The sequence below is a fragment of the Odocoileus virginianus genome, chromosome 26, assembly GCF_023699985.2.
Source record: "Odocoileus virginianus isolate 20LAN1187 ecotype Illinois chromosome 26, Ovbor_1.2, whole genome shotgun sequence".
In the NCBI taxonomy this organism is placed as follows: Eukaryota; Metazoa; Chordata; class Mammalia; order Artiodactyla; family Cervidae; genus Odocoileus; species Odocoileus virginianus.
In genome coordinates this window covers 31,940,899-31,968,266 of record NC_069699.1, presented here as the reverse complement: position 1 = coordinate 31,968,266, position 27,368 = coordinate 31,940,899, and the positions used below count along the sequence as shown (strand labels likewise).

The 27,368-nt window shown below is 49.5% G+C and overlaps 1 protein-coding gene across 5 annotated transcripts in view; it reads right to left on the bottom strand.

Annotated features, from left to right (window-relative positions):
- Nucleotides 1-27,368, bottom strand: part of LRIG1 (leucine rich repeats and immunoglobulin like domains 1) — a 112,072-nt gene that overhangs the window by 43,002 nt on the left and 41,702 nt on the right. For all 5 annotated transcript variants that reach the window (XM_070455707.1, XM_070455708.1, XM_070455709.1 and 2 more), the window contains exon 3: nucleotides 20,536-20,610. In XM_070455707.1, the coding sequence (XP_070311808.1) occupies nucleotides 20,536-20,610 (75 nt within the window). The remainder of the gene's footprint in view (nucleotides 1-20,535; nucleotides 20,611-27,368) is intronic.

Below are 27,368 nucleotides of genomic sequence, written 5' to 3'. Positions count from 1 at the left end.
GGAAAAGGCAAAACTACAGGGACAGTAGAAAGAGCAGTGGTTCCTAGGGGGTTGGGAGGAGAGAGGAATAAACAGGTGATGCACATGGGAAGTTTGGGGCAAGGAAACTATTCAGTGTGACACTGTGATGGTGAATACGTACCCCAAGACATTTGCAGAAGCCCACAGAAAGTACTGCACAAATAGTGAACCCTCAGGAAAACCGTAGGCTTGGTTAACAATAGTGTAGTAATACTGGTCCATCAATGATAACGAAGCACCACACTAATGCAATATGTCAACAGTGAAAACCAGAGAGGTGGCAGGGTTTATAAGGGCTGTCTCTGTGTTTTCTGCTCCGTTTTCCTGTAAACCTACAACTGCTCTAGAAGTCTATTAATTATAAACAGAACAAAACAAAACTTCCTAAGGTATTAAGTAGTCCCAAGATCATCACATCATTAGAATATAAGCTACACAAGGGCTGGGATTTAGTCACCTAGGACCACGTGGAGGACATAAAAGACAATATCTGGTGAAGACTCACAAACTTAGAGAACAAACTTATGGTTACTGGGGGGAGTGTGGCAGGGAAGGATAGTTAGGGAGTCTGGGATTGACAGGTACACACTGCTGTATTTAAAATGCATAACCAACAGGGACCTACTGCACAGCACAGGGAACTCTGCTCTATATAATAATCGGAATGGGAAAAGAATCTGAAGAAGAATGCATATATGTATCTGTATAACTGAATCACTCTGCTGTACATCTGAAACACAACATGTTTTTCAACTAGCTCCAGTATAAAGTAAAATTTTTATAAATCTGTTGAATAAATGAATGACTTACAACTTTACTTCAGTCTCCTATATCTGCTACCACATTCACGAACAAACGAATGTTAATCAGAAAAAAAAAAAAAAAAAAAACTACTCTGAGGCAAAATCCACGATTCAATTAAAATTTTTTTAAGGAAAAATGTGAGAGGTGTAAGGTAGAATCAACTTTCTAGTTGGGAAGCTAACTGATAACCTTAGAAGAAAATTTCAAATACCATGGACTTTCAGGTTGACTGTGTGAATCTTTCTCCCAAGTTCAAACTGACCTTGAATAGTCACTGATCAGCTGGGGTTGGTGCAGATGATGCCTCTACTTGTCATGAAGTAGCCAACAGACCCCTGCCCCACCCCCAACAGCAGGGAGGGCTGCTTGGCCCTAACCAGGATCTCTGTCACTGCCACACAGACCCTTCCCCAATCCTGCCTCGGCTACAGCGAAAACGGAGGAGGAGAAATTCCAGCAGGGAGTTCCAACCCAACAAGCTGACCTGAGGACGCCTTTTGGGTCACATCTGGACTGTGCTCCCCTGGGAGATGGCTGGGCCATTTCAGACTGGCAGGCGCTTCTAAGGGCTGGCTGGGGACTTGGTTCCGTGACCACTGGGAGGTAACCTGCCCTGGATCTGGGCAGCGCAGGGCAGCACGAAGCTGGGCCAGGACATGGAAAAGTCAGCAACAGAGAGCCACTCCACCTGAACTCCTACCCACAAGGGGCACCCCGGGTCAGAAATGCCCAGAGAGCTTCTCTCTTCTGGTCAAAGTCGACATGGCCCCTCTGGGCTTTATCTTCCCCTCTACGTGAGTTGATCAAGACCTTTATTTTTTTCTCCTTCTCTCCCCTTGCCCTGGCGGCCTGCTCCCTGCACACCCCACCGCACAGGTATGATCCTCTGCATCTCAATGAGGAGGGGCCTGGCTGTCAGGCTGAGTCACATGGAGCCACACACCCCAACATCAGTCGGGGGCCCGTCAGTGCTGCATGGCTGAAGGCTGAATGGACTTGCCAAGTTTCTCATTATATTTTTCAAGGAGGCTCTGCAGGGCAAGCCTAACCACAAGTTAGAGGCACAGACTCTTCTAGATTCAAGGGGCGAGGCTACCATTCCTGGCAAAGAAAGGTGGGAAAGATGGAGAGAAGGCAGTGATCAGAACCCAGGAGGTCAGAGCATCCATGAATGCCAGGCTCAAACAAGGGGTGCCCACACAACCCCCCTGGAGGACGTGAAGATGCTGCGGTGGGTACTTCTGTAACTGATGGCTCCCCAGAATGAGAGTTGGGTGAGCTGGCTCCCGGCCAGGTGACACGATTGAGCTGCTGGCTTGCACAGAGCAAGCACCCCTCCCTAGGGCCCATTAATGCTGGTCTGCAGCTGGTGGGGCTGGGGGAGCACAGGGGGTCCTCAGGGATCTGAGACCAACAGGCTGTGCCAGGAGCTCCTCATAGTGGTGGTGGTTTTCCCTTCCCATCCACCTCACCACTCAAGACTTGAGAAAACGTAGCCACTGCAGAGGAACAACATGGAGGCCTCTCTCAACATTTCCAAAGGAAACCTAACCTCGTTCCTCCCTGGGCTGGGCTCCCATCGCAGCCTCGGCCACCAGGCTGCCCAAAGGACGCAGGCGCTCAGGAGGCTGTGCATGCCGCCTGCCAGAGCAAGGGGCAGGACACGGAGCTGACTGGCCGCTGAGCCACCGAGGAGGCGCGTACCTCATTCTCAGGAGATACAGGAGCTGGAGGACTGACACATCCAGCGTTCCATTTGCGCTCACTAGGAATCAGGCTCTGGTTCAGCTCATTCAATCTTCATGACAACCCGAGGTGGACCCTGTTACCATCCCCATTTCACAGATGCGGGGGATGACGTGTAGGAAGGCCAACCAACAGGAAGCAGTGCAGCGGGACTGGAGCCCAACGCGACTCCTCATGCCCCCCTCCCACCTGCGTGTGGAGCCGCCTTGTTAACAGAAACGGGTAGAACGACCCTGGGGAAGCGGGCTTCTCTGGACAGGACCCTGTGCCTCCCCCTCCTCCCAGCATCCACCAGGGCCACCCCTGATCCTGTGATTCCAAAGGAGGTAGCGCCCGACTGCACATGGAGGAAGTGCACATTCTGCCACTACCCACCGTCCCTCTCACACCCATACACACACACCCCAGACCCTCAACCCACGGCACATCAGCACACAGTGCTGCAAGGCCCTGCCAAACCTTTCTATTTATGTTTAAGATGATGGGTGCAGGCCCTAAATAGGACTGTCAAAAGCGGTTCGTCCATCCTCAGGCAGTCAGTATCACAAGACAGAACTGGGTACTTCTCATGGAGCAGAAGAGACTTGCACACCCCCTGCTCCACCCTCCAGAGAGGGTACACTGCAGCTCTGGGGTCCCCCAGATAACAGCCTGCAAGTCCAGCTGCCCTCTGGCTCCGGGCCACGCTGCTCTCTGGAAACAGCCCGTGGCTACGAGGACAAGGACAGGCCTGTGGTTGCTGGGGTGCTGAAACTGCACCCCCCCCCGCCCCCCGCCGGCCAGTGCCAGCTGTCCGTGGGCTTGCCTGCCAGCACTCCTGCAGCTCCAGCCGTGGAGGAAGCTGCTTCAGCACTTGGCTGTGGCCTCTAAGCTGAGACCCTCCCGCCTCCAGAGACTGACACCACTGATGGGCCTTTACAAATAAAGCCGGGCCTGCTTCCTGCCCCATCTGGAAGACTTCTGATCTCCCGATCATATGATTTAGTATATCTCTTACCACGCAATTTCCCAAGCCTTCAGCATGCGACCTGACTGCACTCTGGGAGGGTGGAGGATGAGCATGGGCGGGATTAAGGAGTTGGCTTCTAAAAGAGTCCTTCTTACCCACACTAGGGGGCTAAGACTTGCTACGACATCAAAGTGGCACCCACTTGAGCATCTCTCCCCTTCTGGGTTCCCACTCTTGCTCTCTTCCTTTCATGAAATCACAAGCTTCAATTTTCTCCCATGCTTCAGGTTTTAAAATATGTATCATCAGGAACCTCAATGTCAAATGTAAACTAAAGACTTTTTAGAAAAAACATAGGAGAAATCTGTTTTGGGATCTCAAGCTAGACCAACTTTTTAAATTTGATACTACAAGCACAATTCATAAACTAAAAAATTAACATACTATAATTCTACCAAAATTGAAAACATTTGCTTCGGGAAAGATCCTGTTAAGATGAAAAGGCACACTACAGACTAGGAGAACATATTTTCAAACAACACATCCAACAAAGAGCTATTATCTAGAATAAATAAAAGACTCTCAAAACTCAATGGTAAAAAACCCCAAACAACTCAATTAGAAAATGGGCAAAAGAAATGAACAGATATTACTCAAAAAAGAATACACAGATGCCAAATAAGTACATGAGGTGATGTTCAGCATCTTTAGCCATTGGGGAAATGTAAATTAAAACCACTAGGAAATAACAATATACACCTTGTGAATGGCTAAAATAAAAAATACTCTCAATATCAAATGCTGGTCATGCAGTGGAGAACCAGATTGTTCACTGCTGGCAGGAATGTAAGACAGTATAGCCACCCTGAAATAGTTTGGCACTTCTTTAAAAAATCTAAACATACAAGTATCATACAATGCAGCAAATAGCCCCTAGGGCATTTCTCCCATAGAATGGAAATTTATGCTTACACAAAAATGCTCAAAGCCACTTTATTCTTATTAGCCCAAATTTGCAAACACCCCAGATGTCCCTCAGAAAATGAACAGTTAAACCAAGTACAGTTCTGTCACACTGTGGATACTCAGCAGTAATAAGGAACCAACTACTGATACACACCACAATGACCTAGATGCATCTCCAGAGAATTATACACTGATTGAAAAAAAGCCAATCCCCAAAGGTGAGATGTTGTATGAAGCCATTTATATCAGTTCAGTCACTCAGTCGTGCCCGACTCTTTGCGACCCCACGGACTGCAGCATGCCACACTTCGCTGTCCATCATCAACTCCCAGAGCCTATTCAAATTCACGTCCATTGAATCGGTGATGCCATCCAACCATCTCATTCTCTGTCGTCCCCTTCTCTTCTTGCCTTCAATCTTTCCCAGCATCAGGGTCTTTTCCCATGAGTCAGTTCTTTGCATCAGGTGGCCAAAGTATTGGAGTTTCAGCTTCAGCATCAGTCCTTCCAATGAATATTCAGGTCTGATTTCCTTTAGGATTCACTGGTTGGATCTCCTTGCAGTCCAAGCAACTCTCAAGAGTTGTTTCTCCAACACCACAATTCAAAAGCATCAATTCTTCGGCACTCAACTTTCTTTATAGTCTGACTCTTGCATCCATATATGACTACTGGAAAAACCATAGCTTTGACAGATGGATCTTTGTTGGCAAAGTAATGTCTCTGCTTTTTAATATGTTGTCTAGGTTGGTCAAAGCTTTTCTTCCAAGGAGCAAGCGTCTTTTAATTTCATGGCTGCAGTCACCATCTGCAGTGATTTTCGAGTCCCCCAAAATAAAGTCTGTCACTGTTTCCATTGCTTCCTTGTCTATTTCCCCATCTATTTATATCACATTTCTTAAATGAAAATTATATACATGGAGAACAGACTAGAGATTGCCAAAGGTATGGGGCAGGAAAGAGTTGGTGTGGGTATAAAAAGGCAGCACAATGCATGACCCAGGGATGGAAATGTTGTTTATCTTGTCTGTATTGAAGTCAATATCCTATATGTATGAAATTTTGCAAGCAGTGGTCATTGGTGGAAACTGTGTTAAGGGTATAGAAGGATCTTTCAATGTAATTTTTTACAATAGCATGAGAATCCATAATGAACTCAAAAAGATTAATTAAAACATCAAAAACCATGGCAAAACAGCGGAATCAGAAACTCTGGTGAAATTTATGGTGGAATCAGCCAGCCAACCTGCTACCTCATTTGGTTTCCAGCAAAAATCTACCCAGTATGATTCAGTTCCAAGGGCCAAGCACCCAGTGCTGCTGGACTCTGAAATTTTCAAAATCTAGGGATAAGCATAAACTGTTTCATTACTTTCCACTGATTAGGAAGGAATTGCGGGGTGGGGGACGGGGTAGTTTGGACTCAGTGAGAAATGTGTAGCTGACAAAGGTGACTGGGAAGAACACTGCCTTCTGTCTGTATATCAGGAGTCAGCTCAGTTCAGTATCCTGTGATTGGGCCAAGATCCAGCATTCTGTGGCCAAGCAGGAGGGCCTGCTGGGCGTCAAGTAAGATGGTCGTGGACACGAGTCAGGCCTGCCCTGCCAGACACAAGGTCCTCAGAACCCCATCCCTGGAACACCAGCCTAAAAGGCTCTGGAAGGGTTGTATATATTCCTCCCATGGCAGTCCTGGCAGACTCCCAAAGCAGGTTCAGGAAAGGTACCCTCTCATTCTGCTCAGTGCTGCATTTGCTAAACTTTTGTGACCTTCCTCATGAAGCAGCTCTTAGTATCTCATAGAATAAGGGCTTATTTCTTGTGGGAGACACCACGCTGCACCCCCTCATTATTAAAGGCTCTACATATCCTGGGGTAAAGGAGGCTGCTCACCTTTAGCTCTGGGTTTCCTGAACTTCCTGACTGCAGAGTAGTAATTGGGCTGGGACGGATGCACTGAGGGGTCTGCAGGGATTCTCCATCTTCACTGTGACAGAACCCTTTCCCCAACCATCATTTCCTGACACACCTTCCAGGGTAAGGGTGATTTCATGTCGAAGCAAACTGAGGTTTCCAAAGCTGCTACTAGAAAAGAACAGGATGAGGATTCACACCTGGACAATGGGACCCCTGGGCCTGTGTACCTCCCCAAAGCCATGCTGACTTTCACAGGGTAATTTCAACTATTTTTCCTCCAGAACATCTGCTCAGATTTTCAAGAAATCAATGAAAACGAGTCCTCTTTCCTAGCTGAAAAGACCAGGCCCTCTAGGAAGTCCCCCAAAAGACCATTTCTGTTATTACTTGTCTCAAATGTGTCCCTTCACCTGGACAATATATTTCTAAAACTAACCAATATCTGCCTTAAGCGTCATACTCACTTATTCTTGGATGAAACCATTCATTTAGTCCTTAGTTTATATTCAGTCAAGTGTGTATGGGGTGCCTATGTGTGCAGCAGCTGTAAGAAAAAGGTAAACCTGATCGCAGTAGAGCCGACCCCCTTCTCCCTGGAGTCGAGGAGTCACAGAAAGACGGAGGAGATGGACGTCAACATATGGGGACACAGCGCTGCTGGGGGAAGGCTGAGGGAGAGACAGCCATTCCAGACCAAGGGGACAACATGAACGAGGCCTGGAAGCAGAGCCCTGGGCTGTGAGGGCTCCCATCACGAGCAATGTGACGTCAAGTTCGAGGCAGGAAGTGGTGAGAAGCCAGGAAGAAAAGGAACTGGGGCCACCTCTGAAAGAGTGGAGATTTACCCCACAGGTGATGGGGAAGCCACAAAGGGGCCATCCTTCATTTCCTCATCCAGCACTGACGGAGGGGCCACTGAGAGGCAGGCACCCACTGGGTGGTAGGTGTGGCGTGCAGGGTGATGAGGGTGGAGCTCTGTGGGGTGGGGGGTCATGAGGGACGGAGAATGGAGACGAAGAGAAGGGCCAAACCCTGACCTCACTAGAGCCGAGGCTGTGAGGACCCCTTCAGAGCTGGGGAGTGTGTCTCAGGTTTGGTGGTGACCAGAAGAGCTAGGATGTGAACTTTGTACCATCTAAGCAGCTTCTCGACAGGGGTATGCAGTTGGCCCATGAGACAGAACTCAAGCATCTGAGCCTCTGTGAGGAACCCAGGGTCCCACAGCTAGTGGGACAGAAGCTCTCTAGTTTGCTCCAGAGAATACACAGCCCAGGTGCCACCTGGGGCTGTGGGAGAGGAAGAAGCCATCTATATCCTTAACCCGGGCTAAGTGTGGCTGGTATGGAACCAGGACCTTCCCTCACAGCTGAGGGAACAGAAGACTGAAAAGGAAACATGGCTTGTGAAAGGCCCTGTAGCAGTGTCTCTGCAAGTGGCAGGGTTGGAAGCTGAGTGGGAGGCCACACTCACCGGAGAGATGCTTCTTCCTGTTCCCATTATGCTGGGAACGGCTTGCATTCTGAATTCAAGAGGTAGGAAGTGCCTTGTTGGGTGACAGCCTGGCTAAAGGACAGAATGGGGTGTTTTCCTGACAGCAGAAGAGCCGCCCCAACACCCCATGTCCAGTTGGAGGTGAACAGACATGACCAACAACAGTCTCTGCTCAAATGCCCATAAAGGAGCAGCGCGGGAGGGGCAGGCGGGGCCTCTGTCAACGTGCTGTGCGTCTTCTCTTCTCCACGGTGACCATGGGGCCACCGAGAGAGGGACAGCACTGACTGTGGCCGCACCAGTAAACGGGTCTGATGGTACCCATGAAGCATATGGCACTTTGTTTTCTGAATCCATCTCCCAGGACAATTTCCTGAGTCTTCCAGGAGCTGGGGTTCTTTTTCAGGGAACAGGGGAAAGTGAAGACAGGCGTGAGACTCTTACTTGGAACCACATAATTGCTGGAGCATCCCCAAATCAGGGCTCTTGTTAACACACACTAGAGAATGAGGGGGAGGGGGAAGAGCCTCGAGTGGTGAAAGGGTTTATCGTGGCTGTCGGCAAGGCCAGGAGGAGGGGGGACCCCTGGAAGGGCCAGTCCTCACGCTGTCTCCCAAAACCAAACAACAATTATGGGGCAGAAAAACTTCACTCTGCACACTGATAGCCACTGCTTTGCCATACACAAAGAAGAATGACACTCGGAGAAAACGTCACATTCCCAACAAGTCCAAGGGAAACTTTCCCTCTTATTTCCAAAGTTCTAGTTACTCTCTGTGACCTGGTGAAGGGGCCAATTCCAAACACAACCCTCACAGAATACCAACGGATAATTATCCACAGTGAACGTGAGGACCAGAAATCTGCTGTATTACAGTACAGCTTTTCGGTGGAATCAGAGGGGACATTCACTGCCTATATTTTATGTTTACATATTCTTTTTTTTTTCCTAATTAAGAGTAAAGTTCAGTGACTTCCCTGAGTGGTCCAGTGGTTAAGAGTTCACCATCCAACCCAGAAGGTGCAGGTTTGATCCCTTGTTGGGAGCTAAGATTCCACATTCTGTGTGGTCAAAAAACATTAAACACAAAACAGAAGCAATACTGTAACAAACTCAATAAAGACTTTAAAAATGGTCCACATTAAAAAAAAAAAAAATTAAAGTCTTACTTTCAGAATTATAAAGAAAAAGATTTATAAAGTCTGATGTAAGTTTTGCCTATTGTTTTACTATAAAGAGATACCCCCTCCACACACACACCACTATCATAATGGGGCTTCTCTGTTTTATAAGCAGAATCCAAATGAGAGATGGGTTGTCTGGCTTTCAGGAGGTAAAAAATAAATAAACAAATAATCCAGATTAAGTGGCAAACCCACAGTCAAGTTCTGTGATCACCAATGAGCCGGTCATGCCTCACCAGGCCAACCAGGCTGTCACACACACCACGAGGCCAAAAGCATCTCCTACTCATTTTAAAGGGCTAACCTTGTAGTAGAAACTGCTAGTTGCCGAGTCGTGTCTGACTCTCTGCAACCCCACGCACTGCAGCCTGCCAGGCTCCTCTGTCCATGGAATTCTCTAGGCAAAAATATTGCAGTGGGTTGCCATTTCCTTCTCTAGGGGATCTTCCTGATCCAGGGATCAAATCCGGGTCTCCTGCACTTCAGGCTGATTCTTTACAATCTGAGTCACCAGGGAAGCCCAACTTTGCAGTATCTTTCCATTAAAAGAGGTAACTAAAACCTCTAACAGGGACTCCAGAATTATAAGTACTAAATTAAAAGTCAGCCTAAAGAAAAAAGAAGGTGTGAATGTGAGGAAGGCAGGGGAGCCTGCTGATTTTAAGTGACAGGCATCAGAGGGGAGGAGAGACACAAAACCTTTCACGTGCAATTACCCAACTGTGACTCATTAATTTTACCTGCACGTGGAAAGGACCTGGAAAGGAGCTTTAAAAAAAACAACATGAAACACTAATAAACCCCCAACCCCCGAGTCCCAAGGTTTTCCACTGACCTGCCCTGGGATGCAGCCTGGGCATCTAGGCTTGTTCAAGCTCCCTCGGTTTTCCCACTGTGCAGCGCAGGGTGGGGGGATGCCTGCACAGCCCTACTGCTCCTGCACCTCTGCCCGGCGACGAGGAAAGAGAAGGGAAACTAACTCTCCCAGGGCATGCAACGGTTTCCACGGCAGGAATTAATACAGGAGAAAGCCAAGTATCACATACATATATACACACATGCGCACAAGGATGGAGGTTAACAAGCCACAGTGGGGAATGGCAGCAGAGTCTGTTTTCAGGTAGTGCCGAGCCTCTGCCTCTGCTTCTAACGCCAACTTCCGTGGGCACACAGACACCAAAGCAAGGCCAGCTCCATGCCCGCCTTCCGCCTGCCGCACCTCCACTAGCCGCCAGAGCCTGCACGGAGACTCGTGGGGTTTAGTGAGTCCCACGTACACCACTGCACGCGTGAGCGGACCAAGGCCCAGGGGTGATGGAGGCGGCGCTCTCTAAGCCAGGCTCCATAGGGCCCTCTGACATAGGAGGCGCTGTGAAGACAGGGACACCTCCCTCTCCCCAGATCCAGGGGAGGAGCCCGCTCTCCACCAGCTGATCCCAGCAGCCCGCCTCTCACAGCCCTCCCCACTGAGAGGAGCTTCTCTGCCCCCAAAGAGACTACAGCTGTGCAGCCGAGTCGAGACCAGCGGCCCGCAGAGAGGGCACCGGGAGGGCCGCCTGGCTGCACCCTGCAGCCCTGGGCACAGAGCTCCTGCTCCCGTTGAAGGGGTGGGGAGGAAGAACCACACGTTGGCACCTTTATCTCAGCTGCCTGCGTCTGAAAGGCTTCCAGGAAGTGAGGAAACTGTGCAGGAATCTGCCTTGAAGTGACGTGTCGGAGGGCAGAGGGCCACTGTCTGAGGAGCTGCTGGCAGAAGCGAACAGGCCTGGGGGCTGCAGAGACCTGGGAGCAGGGCGAGTCGTCTGCCCTGCACCCTCACAGGACGGGCGACCAGAACCAGCTCAGAACAGGCAGCCTCTGAGGGTGACTGGGGGTGAGGGGACAGTCAGGCTGATCTTCAGGAGGACTTCCTGTCACCCTGCATCTGGAGATGAAAATCATACTGAGGGCCTCTCAATGTTCAGAGGTGGGAACATGACCTGAAGAGACACCGCCTCCTGGGGCACAGCCTCTCATCCACACCGGAGAGCCACATCGGAGCCTTGCGGCTACAGGCCAGAGAAATTCCCCTCCTGACACAATCTGAAATGTCAGCACATGAAATGACAAGACCCTCCCAGGTTCCCAGACCACACATTTCCCCATGTACAGTGAGCACGAAGCCCAGAGGTGCACAGAAATGAGGTCAAGACTCACCTCTGCCACTTTCTGTGTGACCTCAGGCAAGTGTCTTGCCCTCTCTGTGCCTCAGACCTGTCATCTGTAAAAAGTGCTTAACAACAGACCCTGTGCCTCCTCGGCCTGCAGAGGCAACACGATGAGATGAGGCCTGGGGACAGACACACAGCAATGCCTGCCAACGTCTGTGACCACATACAGAAACTGTCGCAATTTTCTCTCTCTAGAGGCTGAACCATCATGAGTCTGGGGATGCTCTGAGCATTTCTGAACTATAAAACTGGACAGTTTCGTATGACTCAGCTTAAATACACTGGGTAAACTGGCCCGTCTTTAAAACCCTTGCCTTTGAACAGGCAGGGGGAATCTAATATTCCATCCACATGGCCTGACAATGACAGGCCTCATGAAAGGAAGGCCCGGCATAAATGCAAACACATTTCTTCCACTTGGGCTGTAGAAGCTGAAAATGGCTCCCAGGTGTGAGCTGACACAATCGGCCCAGTCTGCTTCACAAGGTCACCACGGGGGTCAAAGTCGAGCCGGCCATTTTCGGATTAGGTGCACACGCTGGCGAGCCTTCCCCCGGGGTAAGTGGATTACAGAAGCCACCTGCAGGAAGTGGGCGCGGGGGAGGAGGGGGAGGAAACTGGCCGGCTGGAAGGAGGCTGCGGACATAGGCGGGGGCCAGCTCCTCTCACACGGGAGATTGTGCAACGGGCCAGGCAGCTCCCCGTCCCTCTCCAGTGCTGCCAGGTCAGCACCCACTTCCCTCTAAGACCATCCACACTGCACCCGCACCCCAGTCCCACTGGATCTGGGACTCTATTTAAAGCTTACGTGGTCATCAGAAAAAATGAGGGGGGCGGGCGGAGAAAAGAGCCAGAAACACCACGAAGGCCAACTCTGGCCAACAGACCCTAAGCTACCGAGTTCCCAAAAAAAGGCAGTGTCTTCGGTGACCAAGTTCCTACTCCATGGGCGCGCCCCTTCCTCTGTTCCCCAGACCCCACAGCTGGAGTTTACTTCACTTTCTCAGCAAATGATATGCAGATGGACTGCTCATCTGGCTGCCTCACCACCCCCACTCTCAGAGACAGAGAGAGAGAGAGAGAGAGAGAGAGAGAGAGAAATAAGGAAAGAAAAGAGAAGGAAAATGACAAGTCAGGGCTGTGTGTCATTTGGCAGGCTTGCCTCAGAGGCCTCGACGGCTCCTTTCCCAGTGAAAGGCTCCCTGAGACTCCGGGTGAGAGGTGACCCACACTACAGAATCCAGGGGACGCTTACAAGACAGAGAGCTGCTTTGTCAACTGGGTGTTTTAACTTTCTGTTTCGAGGCCCACTGGTCGTGTCCAACATCTGAGGTGGCTGTGGGTCTGAGAACCAGGGTCCCGCCCTGGTTCCGGCAGCAGTGTGCTGGCCTTCGGAGCAGCCTGCCTGCTGGCAGAAGGAAGAGTGGGGAGCGGGGAGCAAACTGGCCTCACCATGGAAGCAGCCATGTCTTAGGGACATTTCTCCCACTGTTCCTCCAAGTGGCCAGCATGTCGGCTAAGCACCGCGCTGCCCCATCTTGAGGCCCATAACCAACGTCCCCATATGGGGGGGCGAGGAAGGGGATCCACGGAACGTCACTTCGTCTGGGAACCTTCCTTGTCTTGCAGCCCATCAGTGACGGTGGTGAGAAGCCCGAGACACTCCCCAGGCCTTGACTGTGCATGGCAGCTGCCGGCTTACTCATCTTTCTCTGCGGCAAGACTGTGAGTCCCTCGAGGGCAGGGGCTCCGGTGTGCAGGGCTCATTCATCAGCCCTGGGCTCCACGTGGGGCACATGCTGGCACCCCTCTCCTCGGCCTTGCACGTGGGTCCTGGGCCCTGACATTCGCTTTCGTCCGCTTTCCTTTCAGTTCTTGTACCCCCTGACAGCCTGGACGGCAGCCTCCCAGGGGCAGAAGGCCGGGCAGACAAGAGTGGAGGACTGGGGTCACAGACATCTTGGGGTGGGAGGAAGGTGTGGGCCCCACATTCTGATCCCCCATCAGGGCCGACAGCACTGCTGTGCTTGTCTTTCAGATGTTCCTTTTAACTTCCGCCTGGCACAGAGCAGCACCACTCAAGTCTCAGTCAAGGGCAAAGTTTCATCTGATAACAGTGACTGATAACCTGCAGAAAGGTAAGCGGTACTAACAGCGGCTCCCGGCCCAGGCCCTCCTGCCCAGGGACGCAGGCCATAACGAGGGCTGCAACACCGAACACCGAGGTGGGAGGTAGGAGCAGATCTCCTGCCAGGAGAGGGTGCTTGCTGAGAGGCTCCCTGCCTCCCAGGAGCTTGTGAAGGTCTGATGGGGAGGCCGTGTGATCACCCAAGAGGCAGAGCTGTGCTGCCCATGCTCACTTGATGTCCACTGCTCTCAGCACTTTCCTCAGAAATAAATACCGTAACCAGGGCTTGGAGCCCCACCGTCCCAAATAAATGCCCGTGCCCACACAGGTGACATGGGGAATTTGTCTAAGTAATTTCCTGCCCTCCAAAAGCTGGGCAGCTTGGTTAGTAAGGAGTCTCCCACGACCACCCATCACTACAGATGCTCAGGTAGTGGTTCTCAAAAGAAGGGCAGGGGGTTGCCAGACCAGCAGCACCAGCATCACCCAGGACTTTGTGAGTAGAGCAAACTCTGTAATCACACTGCACCCACACCCGCCATACCAGAAACTGTGGCTGGGACCCAGCCATCCTATGGTCCAGTGAGCCTTCTAGGCGATTCTGGTAAATGGCCCAGTTTGAGAACCACACAGGTGATGGCGAAGCCACGGTCTCTCAAGATAATCGGTGTGACATTTTATCCAGAGGAAAGAATTCGTTCACATGCACCCAGAGAAATCTGGGCAAGAAAGGCAGAAGGCGAGCACGTCTCTGAAGACACAGAAGAGGAACCGAAGCCCCTGCTTTCCTATGTTTTCCTGTTGCGCTGTCTTCTGACGAGGGCCCTGGCTTCCCTTCAGCATCTGGGACCTGAATTGGACATTCACGCTTGACTTACTGCCTTTGAAACCAGGGCTTCCCTGGTGGCTCAGATGCTAAAGAATCTGCCTCAAATGGGGAGAACTGGGTTCAATCCCTGGCTTGGGAAGACGCCCTGGAGGAGTGGCATGGCAACCCACTCCAGTATTCTTGTCTGCAGAATCCCCATGGACAAAGGAGCCTGGAGGGCTACAGTCCATGGAGTCACAAACAGTCAGATATAACTGAGGGACTAAGCACAATGTTCAGTTTCTCCTTAAAGCATTTCAGTCACTACTAACTCCATGATCCTGATGAGAGTGTCCAAAAACCCGCAGCAAATACGATGCCAAGAACCCACAGGGGTTCTTTTACTCCAATGCCCTGACTGGCCTTCCTTCACCAGCAAGGCTAAACTAGGTTATTATTGGACGACACAGTTCAGAAGCAGAAATGGGGGGAAAAAACTGCCCATTTTCTCTTAAACTTGGTTAAGTCCACTCTTAACCTGATGATTCATGGATGGTCCAGCAAGCTCCCCCAGAGGAAAGATGGGTAACCCCTCAGATTGGGGAGAATTCTGATGTCCGCCTTACACAAACCTGTACTCCCCACAGGTCCACCTCTGTAACATGATGTAAAGAGCTCCACCGTCCACAGTTACCAGTCAACTTTTTAAGACAAGCTATGATTTCACACTTAGGGGGAGAAACTTCAGATTTCTCCATCAACTATTTTGTCAGATTTCAGCATCAACTATTATGTCTACAAATGATGACCTTCTTCTAGGTGAAGAAACAGAGAGAAAGTTTCAAGGGCAGCAAAGTAAAGGCAAGAGGTCTGAACCCAAGCTACACCCACACACGGCTTTAGCAATGCCCAGAAACTATTTATTACTCAGGAAAACTTCACCTGATTACTAACAGTCTCCGCTCAGGTCCCAAAGTCAGCCGAATTTTCTGAAGAGAAGTCTGGGGCTCCTTTCTCCCTGGCTTCTGGGCTGGGCCCTCAGAGACCTGGATTCCAGCACTGCGAAGCAGCCCAGGTCCTCAGTGCCTTGTGTTAAGGCTCTCGCTTTTCAATTACTCTTTAATGTGACCTCATCTGCCCATGAACGAGCCTGCAAAGAAGACTGATCTAGCCCCTTTCTTTGAGAGGGTTTGCTAGGCAGAGGGAGAGTTCAATATCACTACTGATTTTACATTCACAGCAGACCTGGCCCAGAAGAGTTCGCTCCATCCTTCCCAGCCTTAGGGTCCCTCAGCCCCACCCAGCGCTCCTTCCATCTAACTGGCTCCTTCCATCTAACTGGCTCCAAGTGGTCAACAGACAGGACAGCAGGTTTCAGTCCTTCCAGGTTTTACTCTCTGGAAGTAACAATAAAGTAATGCTAAATATTCCATGCCTTTAATCAGTTTTTCCTCAATTAAGAGGTCACAGCAAAATACACAACTGCGTAGTTCATTCTGCTTCTGATACTTTTACTTAAGATTCAATTCTAAGTCTTCAAGGTACATTTGCTAACAGGAGAGAAAAATACTACTAAAAGATGAGTTTTCAGGAAGCTGAGAGGGTGGGGATAGGGGAGGTGATTGCTTAAGGAGTAGGGGGATTATTTTGGGGTGATGACAACATTCTGTAATTCGATTGTGTTGAGGGGTGTGTTGTGTTTGAGGAAGTACACCTGAAATTTGTTTAAAACAGTGTTTTATGTTAGTTTTCTCTCAATTAAAAAAAAAAAGCTTTCAGAAAAGTTTATTTCCCCCAGATTCAAAGTAAAAATTATTTTGCTCTGTTTCCAAATGGAACCTAGATCTGAGGATTTTAACAGCACAAAGTCACAGGTAACAGTGTCTGAGTAGTCTTAGCCTAGATCTCCTACCTGATTGAAGCCAAAGGAGGGAGAGGAAGCCACGAAACATGGGTAAGGGACAGGGTCCAAGACGCACCACCCAGAGGAAAAGAACTTACGTGGAGCCGAGGGCGACATGGCTAACACACACGAAACAAAGCTGCTAGGCTTTACAACTCAAGTTGGTTTTACAGCAAGCATTTTACTCCTAGGGCTGAAGGGGGGAAAAAAACACACACACAGAACCATTTCCACTGGAACCAATCTCCTCAATGATACAAGTGCAGTAACACCACAGGAAAAGCGGAAATTTTTCTTCCCCAGAAATGTCACTTATGCATCACATGAAATTACTATTGCTGTGGGAATTGTAACTTGAGTTTCCTGGACTTCAAATTAGAAAGAAAGAAAGAAAAAACTCAAACGTGAAAATCTACCAGCAGAGTCTGCCCCCATTGAACAAAAGTCTGTTTCTTTTTCTGAGAAGCATTTCATGAAATCTAGCTCCCTCACTCCAACCGAATCCTATTAAAAGCTTTCCTTGAGTTTAATGCTTTTTGGTTATTAAGGACAAATGGCTTTGTCCTTATCTGCAGAACACAGTGCAAATAAAAATCTGCTCTTTGACAAATACATTAATTGAGTCAGATTCCTTTAATCAGAAACTGTTAACCGACTGAAATTTTCCTGAAGGACTCCAGTTCCCAAAAACTAGAAAACTCTGTCCTGAGGCCCTGATAGTAAAGCCAGGCTTGAAACAAATCCTTTTCCCCACACAGTCCTCCCAAGCGTGACCTCAGTGAAGCAGGGTGCTGGTATGCGGGTGATGAGAGCTCTGTCATGTGAGCAGGGACCAGGGTTACTGACACAGACTCGGGAGACAAGAAACCAAACACAGAGATGGAGAGCTGACTTGGACAGGCAAACAAAATCCAGAGGCAAAAGTCCCTAATCCCAGGTGTCTGAACTGAAAACCACAAAGCTGTGATCTGTCCTAAAAGACATAAGGCGGCAAGAGCAGTTATGGGACAGCAGGGTCGGTGTTTCTTTTGTGACATTATTGCCTCAACTCTCAGTTTCCTGGTCGTGGAAAGGATATAAAAGCTGCAAGTGTACCTTTGTTAGTTTTTCAGCCCCTTCATCCACCTGTCCCTGTTCACAGTATCATCAGAGATACAGCTGGATATTTGCCTGGTCCCCCTCTTTCCCCTGGCCCACCTGCCTACAGCCGTGTCCCCAGAAAGTCGTCCCAGCTCCTCAGCCATGTAGTCCTTTGGCAAGTTCTGATTATTTACCCCCTCCTCCCCCTGCCCAGGAAGGGGAGAATCTGGAGACTATAAGGGCTACCAAGGTGAATGCTAATTAAGCTAACTGACCTATCACATCCACAGAGAATACGTCAGGAACCTCCTACGTGTGATGATGTGTCTTTCCCAGGTCACTCTGGGCTCCAACTGCAGGGGCACAGAGGTTCCTACTAAATGTTTGTGGAATACGTGACACCTTTTACTGCTATTCTTCTGAAAAACCACAAACATACCAGCACAACTTGCCCTTCAAAGCCTGAATGGTGGGCTCCCCTGGTGGTTCAGTGGTAAAGAATCCACCTGCCAATGCAGGAGACACAGGTTCGATTCCTGATCTGGAAAGATTCCACATACCGTGGAACAACTAAGCAAGCCCATGTGCCAGTGCTCCAGAGCCCGGGAGCTGCAATCACTGAAGCACGCGCACCCGAGAGCCCGCACTCCGCAACAAGAGAAGCCACGACAGTGAGAAGCCCATGCATTGCAACTAGAGTTGTCCTCGATTGCTGCACCTGAAGAAAAGACTCAGCAGCGACCAAGACCCAGCAGAGCCGTAAATAAACAAATAAAATAAATCTTAAAAAAAAAACAAAAACAAAACAAAAATCAGCCTGAACTGTTGGAATTCTCAATCGTGGCTGGATGGAGATGCAAGGTGTTTCCCCTTAGAGGTCAGGCTGAGAAAGTCATGTTTACCTGCTGTCCGCTCTCCCCTGCTCTTTGCACAACTCACTTAGGAAATACAGGAAGGCGTGAAGGAAGACAGCACATTTGTCTATAATCCTGCTACTGTGACGTCATGCTGTTAGCCTGACTCCCAGGCAGTAAATCCACGAGTTTAAGATCGGCGAACACAGGCCCTTTAGACAGAAGGAAGGTGAAGACCCTTCAGTGTCTGTCATTTCAGAGAATTCACTGACCAAGTTACATGGAGCCCAGCTTCAGGCCAAAGGGAGTATCTGCCAATACAAACCTGCATTTTCCAAACTGAATCAGAATTGGGAGGGAGCCCTGTTTTCTTTTTTCCTTCCTACTTTACATACTTTAACGCTGTCTAATGGAATAGCAGGAACAAGGCCAACCAGCCCCCCTGCTTCAGACACCTGGGCCAAGGAACAGAGATGTATTTTTAGTCAGCAGAGCAAGGAGTGATTCACAGCGCCACAGGCCCCAGGGCAAACGGGGGGCCCTGCCCGTCCTGGCACAGGGCGGGTCACAGTCACCTGCCATGCTCCTGCCCCCATGTGGGGGGAGAGAGAGGAGCCGTGCACGGGCGTGTGCTCAGTCTCCGCTCACCTCTCTCTTGCGCAACTCACAGGAGCTCAGGCAACCTCGGGCTCCTGTCTGGTAACATAAAGATGGTCTCTGTGGCCTGGGCTTCCCAGCCAAGTGAAGAACAAGGGATGGGGAAGCCGTGCTTCTCAACCTTGAATGAGTGGGCCAATGGTCAGAGGCCGCGGTGAAAACGGCTTCTGACCAGCAGGACTGGGATGAGGCCTGGGAATTTGCATTTCTAATGAGCTCAGTACTGACAGCACACTGCTGGGCCAGGAATGGTCCTTTAAATAGCAAGGCATTAGAAGCATCTTCCGGTGCGTTGCTCTATAAACATACCAGGGATTGACATGTCCTTAACTGGCCTCAGGTATGGATAACTCACTTAATCAGCAATGAAACACCTTCCAGATGCTAGAACACCATGGACCAAACAGGTGCAACAAGAAAATTAGATCCCTGACTGATCATCTTGGTATAAAGAACCATATGCATCATTCCAGCACTTCACAGGTACAAGAAGTGACTTGCAGACCCTGTGGCCCTAAAGGTGAGATCATGCCAAGGCCCAAGGGGCCAGGTGACAACTAGCCACCAGCCGCTTCCACCCGTCAAACACCTATTCTGGCTTGTGCAAGACATTAGGCGTTTCCTGTACCTCATGCTCCCCTCCAACTTTGGACTCACTGCCCCGACATGTACAACACAAGGGGAACAGGAACACGTCCCGTAGATGAGGAAAATGAGGTTCAGAGAGATGAAGCTGTCTGTTCAGGACACAGGGCTGGATCACAATTCTAAGCCCCTGCTCCCCAACCCCACAACACCTGGAAAAGGGTTAAAACCAAGACTGTGTGTCCCAAGGCTGGGCCATCTTCGAACACAGGCCCTGCAGCCAGGAAAACCCAGAGACCTGTAAGCCGCGCTAGTTATCGGACAGATGAAGCCTTCTCACCAGTTCACTCTGCTCGGGTCAGTGTCAGAAATGATACCTCCAGGTGAGTGGACGAGTTATAACACCAGTAAAATCACAATCAAATAAAAATGGGCAGGGCTGGAGTGGAAACAGGAAATTTGGTGTGAAGAGGGAGGTGCTCTGCTGGGGAAGCTGCCAATAAAGGCTGGTCTAGAAAATAGCTGGACTTGTGACTGGTATATCTGGAAAGACCTCTGGGTGAGTTTCAAATAAGCGAGCACCTCCGTCTGACTACGGGAGAAGTGGGGTAACTCACAGTACTTAACTACGCCACAGGGTACTTTTGGCCCCAACAATGACATACCCAGGGCATCTCCCTTTCTTCCTCACTGAGGTCCCTTTATTCCCTTTCTCATTTCCAGTATGTTGTCTATAACAGTCGACAGGTTTTATGCTGTATAACACTTGACCATGACAAAGAAATCCTTACTTTCATGCTAATGTCAGAAGCCTGATGAGTTTTTTGGTTTTTTTTTTTAAGCCCTGAAAGTGAGCTGAGTCACATTATCAAAGTCACTGCCACAAACATGAGCCTGCTGTCTCATCACTCATCATTCATACAGTGTTCTTTAAGTTCAGTTTAGGTACTCAAACTGCCAGCTTATCCATTAGGAACAAGACATTTAGTACCCCTGGGTATTAAAAAGATAATTTCCTGCCAAGCTAGAGATGAGGCAAAACTTCCAGTTTTTAATTCTACACAGCCCGAAACAGCAAGCAACACATTTGTCATGATCACCAGAGGTACGTGGAGTAAGACCATTTTTTCCAGTGAGCCCAGGAATACAAGTTTCCCTGATACCCAATGTCAGCAACATGATACCACGGCCTCCCCACACAGCCCCAGGTCTCCCAAACAGTACCACTTACAGAAAGAGAGAGACGATATGAGACGAGGCAGTGCCCAGGGATGGTATGGCTGTCAACTCATTGTTATTGAGGTACCTATAATGACAAGAAGAAGAAATGAATCAGTTAAATCATTAAAATTAGTTGTATGAAATCACAGATATACAAGGACATTTTTTAAACAATAGCCATGGGCAAACTGCTATGCTGTAACGCTGAATATGAGAATCTAAAAGCAAGTTTTTAATAGGAGAGAAGTTATACCAGGTCATAAACACTACATACCACACTCACAGTTTAGGAATAAACACATCCAGGACACATCCTCTGTCCTCTAGGAGCTTCCACTTTAGCTCAGAAATCAAGACTAACAGACAAGGGACCATGAACACAGGCGGAGATGCACAAATGAAACAGCAGCTCCCCAAGACCATCCCTGACAGTGCTCCTTGTGGGCTGAAGGACCAGGGCCCACTCCAGCTGGGATCACCACCTCCCCCATTGTTTTGTATGCATCCACCATGTGGCTCTGCCCGCACCGAAGGGCCACAGGCGTGCACCCAGCGCCACAGATTCATGCGCTCCTGTGGGGGGTTCCCGGTGCTGGAGACACATGAACTAATGACTGGTTCTTAGAGGTTCTTATCTACTTGCGTGAACTGTGATGAAGCCTCCAGATGTGTCTTCCAGGAATATATCCATATACACACATACTTTGGCACGCAGGCAATCTGAAAATCCTCTGCAGACCAGAGACCCTCCCCAAGCTCCCGTCCTGCTTGAATATTCTATGTCTGTACTTCCACAATTCTCAACTCTTAATGGAAGGGGAAGCCCCAAAACCAGAACACAGCTCGCCTGGGCCATCCCCAGAGGCTCTGAAATCCAACTTCCTTACATGGATAAGTATTTCCAAATTGGGGAAGAGACTCCAAAATCAGATTTGCAAAGTGAGCCCCGAAATCCTTAGGGATAGCCAAAGCACGGTGATCTGGCTTTTTGACGGGGACAGGCTGGAAAGAAATGGTATCTGAGATGCAGAATCAAGGATAATGCTGGTTTACCTTATTCTTGTTTTTTTACACAGTATGTCTTATACAGAGCATCCAGTTAGGGTTTGAAGACAAGGCCACTGAAATGACAGCTGTATTCATACAAGTTTACAGTGAGAATTTGCTTGAATAGAATAATCTGGTTGTCTGCCATCTTTTATAGAATGAATGGGGAGGGGGAGGAAAAGGCCTTGAATTATCCCATTCGCTTTCTTCAGTGCCAAAGCTGGTTAGAGATGAAGCCTGGCAATTACTGGACTGAGGGACACAGAATGTCTATTTCAACAGCTTCATGACTGAAGCATCTGGTGGAGAGAAAGCAGATCTGTATCACGTGGCAAAGCCTTTCTCCACTTAAAGGGCCCTTGTTTGTGTGCTGAAGTAGACGATTAATTACTTTAACAGTCTCTTATCTGACTGCCCCTAAAGCAGACTACTTCTGCTTCACCTTTTATCTCTCCACCCCTGCTGTGATCCGTTTCCCATCTTGGTACAAGGATGCTGAAAACTCACCATCTGTCGGAATCTATTAATAAATTTTCACAGGACCATAAATGTACGTATTCCTCGATGAGATCCTCAGATCTTACCAGGGCAAGGAAAGCTAAGGTCAAGGGCCTGTTGCCAAGAAGGCAGCTTGCCTTACAAACTCTTCATTTCTTAGAGATTTATTCTAAAACACAGATGCTGGGGGTGGGGGGAGGGTTGTCATAATAATTATAGCAGCAGCTAACTTACTGAGGGCTTATTATGTGCCAAGCCTGACTCTTGAAGGCTTTTCAATATATTAATATGTCCTTAGAGCCCTACTAGGCAGGCCCCATTAACATTTCCATTGTACCAATGAGGAAACTGAATCACTAAGATGTTAAGTAATTTAACTGAGGTCACCAGCAGTAAAAGGCAGTGGCCCTGGGGGTCAAGCCCCAAAGTCTAGGTTCTTAACCATTACTCCCATTGATTTATAGCTGCAGCAGCAACTCTACAGCATTATGTGACTGCACTGTCAGACTCTGGGTTCGGAACCAGGTGCTAGTACTGTTCTCTACCTTACAGGTGAGGTCTCTAAGTTTAAGTCACCATCCTAAGGTGACAGGGAGAGAGAGAGGCCTGGACAAGAGGTGAACGAAGTGTAACTGCAAGCCACGGGAGAGCCACAGCTGAAAAGGCTAGCAGGCAGAAAGCTCATAACCTCATGTAACACGGTAGCTGTCTTTCAGTTGTCAGTAAGGACGTGTCTTCAGGAGAACTTTCGCTGAATGAGTCTGGTCTCGGGCGGCCCTGCTGCACACACAACAAACTGCTCCACCCAACTCCTAGGAATGACAACTGAACAAGGAAAGGGGGCATCATTATCATATCTCAAATCGTGACCAAAATGCTGGAAGCAGAGCGTGCAGGTGTGGCCAGTGGTGCTGAAGGCACACAGGGCATTTCAGGTCTGGTCAGCAGCCTGGAGCCAACAAGGTGAGGCGGAAATCGCAGGCTCTGTTCTCAGCGGGGCTTCTGGATTTATGAAAAGGTCAGAGGGAGCATAGAGGAGAAGATCTGCAAGGCTAGCTTACTTCTTGACCATTTCTGCTTCAAAAGAACTGCAAGTAAACCTCAATCAACTCCTCCACCACTGGCTCTCTGCTCGCTCTGTCCCTCGTTGAAACCAGAACACTACCCTCGGAAGGCAACAAAGGCCCGACTCCCGCTGAGACACGACCAACTTGCCAGCCTGAAATAGAGACCGGTCAAAAATAGCACCAGCTCCAGAGCCAGCCGAAGAAGGGCCTCCAGACGTTCGGCACAGTCTCCATGTGTAGGGATGTTGTCAGGATTTAGGATGTTTGATGAACTCTTCTGAATACCTAGGGCTGTGCAGTCTTTCCCCCCTTCTCACTCCCTCCAAATATGTTTCCATCCAAAGGCCCTAAAAATTCTTCCTAAATATCTGGCTTCTACAACTGAAACTTTTCCTGATGATTTAGGACCAAGAAACGCTCTGGAAGCATCAGACCGTGAACAATGGCCCAGCCCTGCAGCTGGAAAAGGTGTGAAAAAGGCACGGGGTGGGATGGGGGGAGAGCTTTGCATAGACCGCCTTCCCATCCCCCCACTCCCCATCCCACTCCTGGGGCAGAACCTGGACGTTGGCCTTTCCCAGCCTTCCAGGCCCCCTCAGCTCTCTCTCTGAAACTTCCATTTTCTGGACCTGGTGAAAGGAAGTTTTCACATTGTGCAAGATGCAGAATGTTAAAAAGGATGTTTCAGAGAACTTTTATTACTGACTGCCTCAACCAAATCAGCCATCAAGAAACAATGAAAAACAAACCCACAGGATCACTTTGAATTATAGCCCTTTCTTTTTTTTAAAAAAACTGTTTGGCCCTATTTACTTACTGAATAGCTGATATAAGTACACGGTGAAATTCCAAATTATTTCAAAAAAAGAACACCAGGACTATATGTTGAAAGCCACCCCCCGCCCCCTCGGCCTCTGGTTTGCCTCCAAGAGGAAGCTCCAGCTGCAGGCTGCTGCAGATGGACACGCGGTCTTCTTCCACACAGATGCCTGTGTCTCACACAGACTATTCTGCGCCAGTTTCCCCTTAGTAATGGATCCTGGAGCTCTCCCTAAATCTTTTAACCAGAGGTGAAGTGCTCCTCTGCTGCAATGAATGGTGTGAGTGAACCACGACTGATGTAGCCGACTCACTAATTTCCTAGACACTTTGGTTGTTTCCAAACACAAAGTGGGCTGCCATTAATAACAGTCAAGTTGGGCCGGGGGGTGCCGTATCAGTTTGTTTTGTTTCTGAGGTGGGAGAAGGTCATCAGTAGCAGGTAGGAGCCACTTTGGAAAGTTAGGGCCACTTCATCAATAGCTGTTATCAGTGCTTTCAGCTACTCGAGAATAAGGCAGACTACGTTACCGACTTTGGCCAGACTTATAGTTTGCATACCAGCGGGACAGGTACAGGTATTTCAGGACTGTGACACAGAATACAGTTCCTCTAAGTCAACACTTAGAAACAAGAATAAAGGCAAACACTTCTCCGTGTGCCAGGCTCCGTGAGGAGGGTTTTCCACACCATGTGTCACTGAATAACACGCCGACCCTTGAAGGAAGGCACTATGTCATCACCTCACGCTGAAAGGAGGAACGGAGACCCAGTTACTGCACAGCAGAGCAGGGAGTACCAGGAGGAGATGATACAACTCACGTGTTTAAGTCAGACAGACCCGGGTCCATTTAAGCCTGAGCTCACCCCCTACCAATCAAACGGCCTTCAGGGTGTCACTGAGCCTCACTGCGCATTAGCTTTCTTCTCCCCCAAATGCACAAAGTACAAGCCCCAACTTCATATGGTTTTGGCAGGATCTGGCTGAAATCACTAAATCTAACAGCCTAGGAGAGAGCCAGATATATAGTAAATGCTTAACAGGTGGTGGTGATTCACAGCCAAAAAGCAGTGCCTCAAATGACACCCCCTTATGATTTCAACCCTCCCCTGAAACACACCGCACACGCACACACAGGGGCAGCAGAAGCCTGGGCCACCACAGGGTGAGCCATAAATACCCAGAGGCAGGCACGCTCAGCCTTTCTCGGTGCCTTCAGAACCTTTTAGGTCAACGACCCTGGAAAGCACACGGCAGCACCCACGTTAGGCATTCCCGGGCCAGGCAGCAGTAATGCGATCTGAGCGCAGCTCTGAAGGAGGACGGTATAAATAGCCCCTCTTATTAACAGAGGGGCCTCGCAGTCCAGGACTCCTGGCTGGAGGCTCTCCCTGGCGGGCTTTCCTCAGTGCTGCGGGCAGTGACGACCACGTGGTCTGGCGGCAGCTGCGCCAACATCCTTAGGTCCTCCGGGGGCCCCCAACCGGTTTGCTTTCTCTCTCCAACTGGCCCGGGATGCTCTGCGGTTGCCGGCCTCCAAAATAAAACCACTGCTAAACCACCGACCACGGCTTTGCCAGCCTGTGGTTCCCCTCTTGCCGAGGCTTCCAGACTCAAGTGGTGGCTGGTGGCTGTGCAGGTTTCAGGAGAACTGACAGCCCTTGGAAGACCCAGTTAATTTAGAAGCAACTGTGTGCCCACTGTGATTTTTTTTTTTCTTTTCTTTAACATCCTTCTCCATCTCTCCACCCATTGCTCCTCACTGCCTGCCTCTTTCTGCCTGCACGATGTATTAGAATTCCCTTCAGGAAAGGACTGAATCTTTATCAATGACAAGTTCCACTGATCTGGGCCCTGGGGAATTTGTGTTATCCATCCCACAGTTGCCACTGGGGACCGGGGGTGGTCACGCTGGTAAAGGGTTCAAACTATCAGCCCCCAAGGATTTGTTTCTTAACAAGCCACCCAGCTCAGGGGCGGGGTGGAGGGGTGTGGAGGGCGGCTCTGGGGTTCTCAAAGGAGCAGAAGAGAAATAATACACAGTGTGTGCCCCTGGGCTTCCCAGGTGCCTCAGCAGTAAAGAGGCTGCCTGCCAGTGCAGGAGACCTGGGTTCAACCTTCAGGTCAGGAATAGCCCCTGGAGGAGGAAATGGCAACCACTCCAGTATTCTTGCCTGAAAAATTCCATGGACAGAGGAGCCTGGTGGACTACAGTCCACAGGGTCGCACAGAGTCAGACACGACTGAGTGACTGAACACACAGCATAGAGCCCTGCCCGTGTACAACGCTCTGAAAATCAGATCCAGTAAATAGTTACGGTCTTTGTAACTGGGTAACATGTCACTACACCCATGTTCCAGATGCAGCGTGGAAGGAAGTAACTTGTCCGGGGACTCAGTCCCGGTAAGGGGCAGAAGCAAGACTCCAAGCCAGGTTTGCCTACTACCAAACTCACATCCTCCCAGTACACGACACTGTACTCACAAGGAGTGATCCCTCTCTTTACAAGTCCCACGCCTGGGAAGACTGCGCTGCCATGGAGAGTCTGGGACAGGAGTGAGACCAGGGACTCCAGGCCCTGCTCCCCCATTTACTAGCTGTGCAATTGCAGCCAGGTTCCCAGGCCTCTGCTCCACAACTGCCTGAAAATGTAGAAATGACCATAAGGAGTGGGGGGCTTTTTATTAGCACAAGAGCCAGCTACGGTCAACTTCCCTGAGCTCATTAGCTGGAGTAAGAGGAGAAGACACACACGGTAGAGAGAGGTAGACGATGGGGGTCGAGAAGCCTCACCCTGGCCCTACATTCAACAGGAGCTCAGAGGAAGGGAAAAAAGCCAGAATGTGAAGGGAGAAGGGCTTGGATGGGGTGATGCGGGTTTGGACAAAGAGTCTGGAGGAATCAGAGGAAATACCTCAGTACCTCGATGGAGAAGACCAATGCAGGAAGAGCGATAGAGGAGATAAAACACTGGACTTTCCATCCTTTTAAAATCTTGAGTGGAAGGTTGCAGGTTAGGAGGAGGGGGTGTGAGGTGAAGGCAGTGCAGCTTCAGGCTTAAATGCACAGCTCTGGAAATCAAACAAACAGATTTGAGTTCAACTCTCAGCTTTCCTGAGGCTGAGATTGTAAAGAATCCACCTGAAGTGTGGGAGACCCGGGTTTGACCCCTGGTTTGGGAAGATCCCCTGGAGAAGGGAATGGCAACCCCACTCCAGTACTCTCGGCTAGAGAATTCCATGGACAGAGAAGACTGAAGGGATACAGTCCATGGGGTTGCAAACAGTTACACTCAACTGAGTGACTAACACTTTTCTCAGCTTTACCAACCAGGGGACACTGCACAGGTTTATTTAATCTGTCTGAGCTTCCATTTCCTCCTCTGTAAAGTGGAAAAAATGACTGTAAAG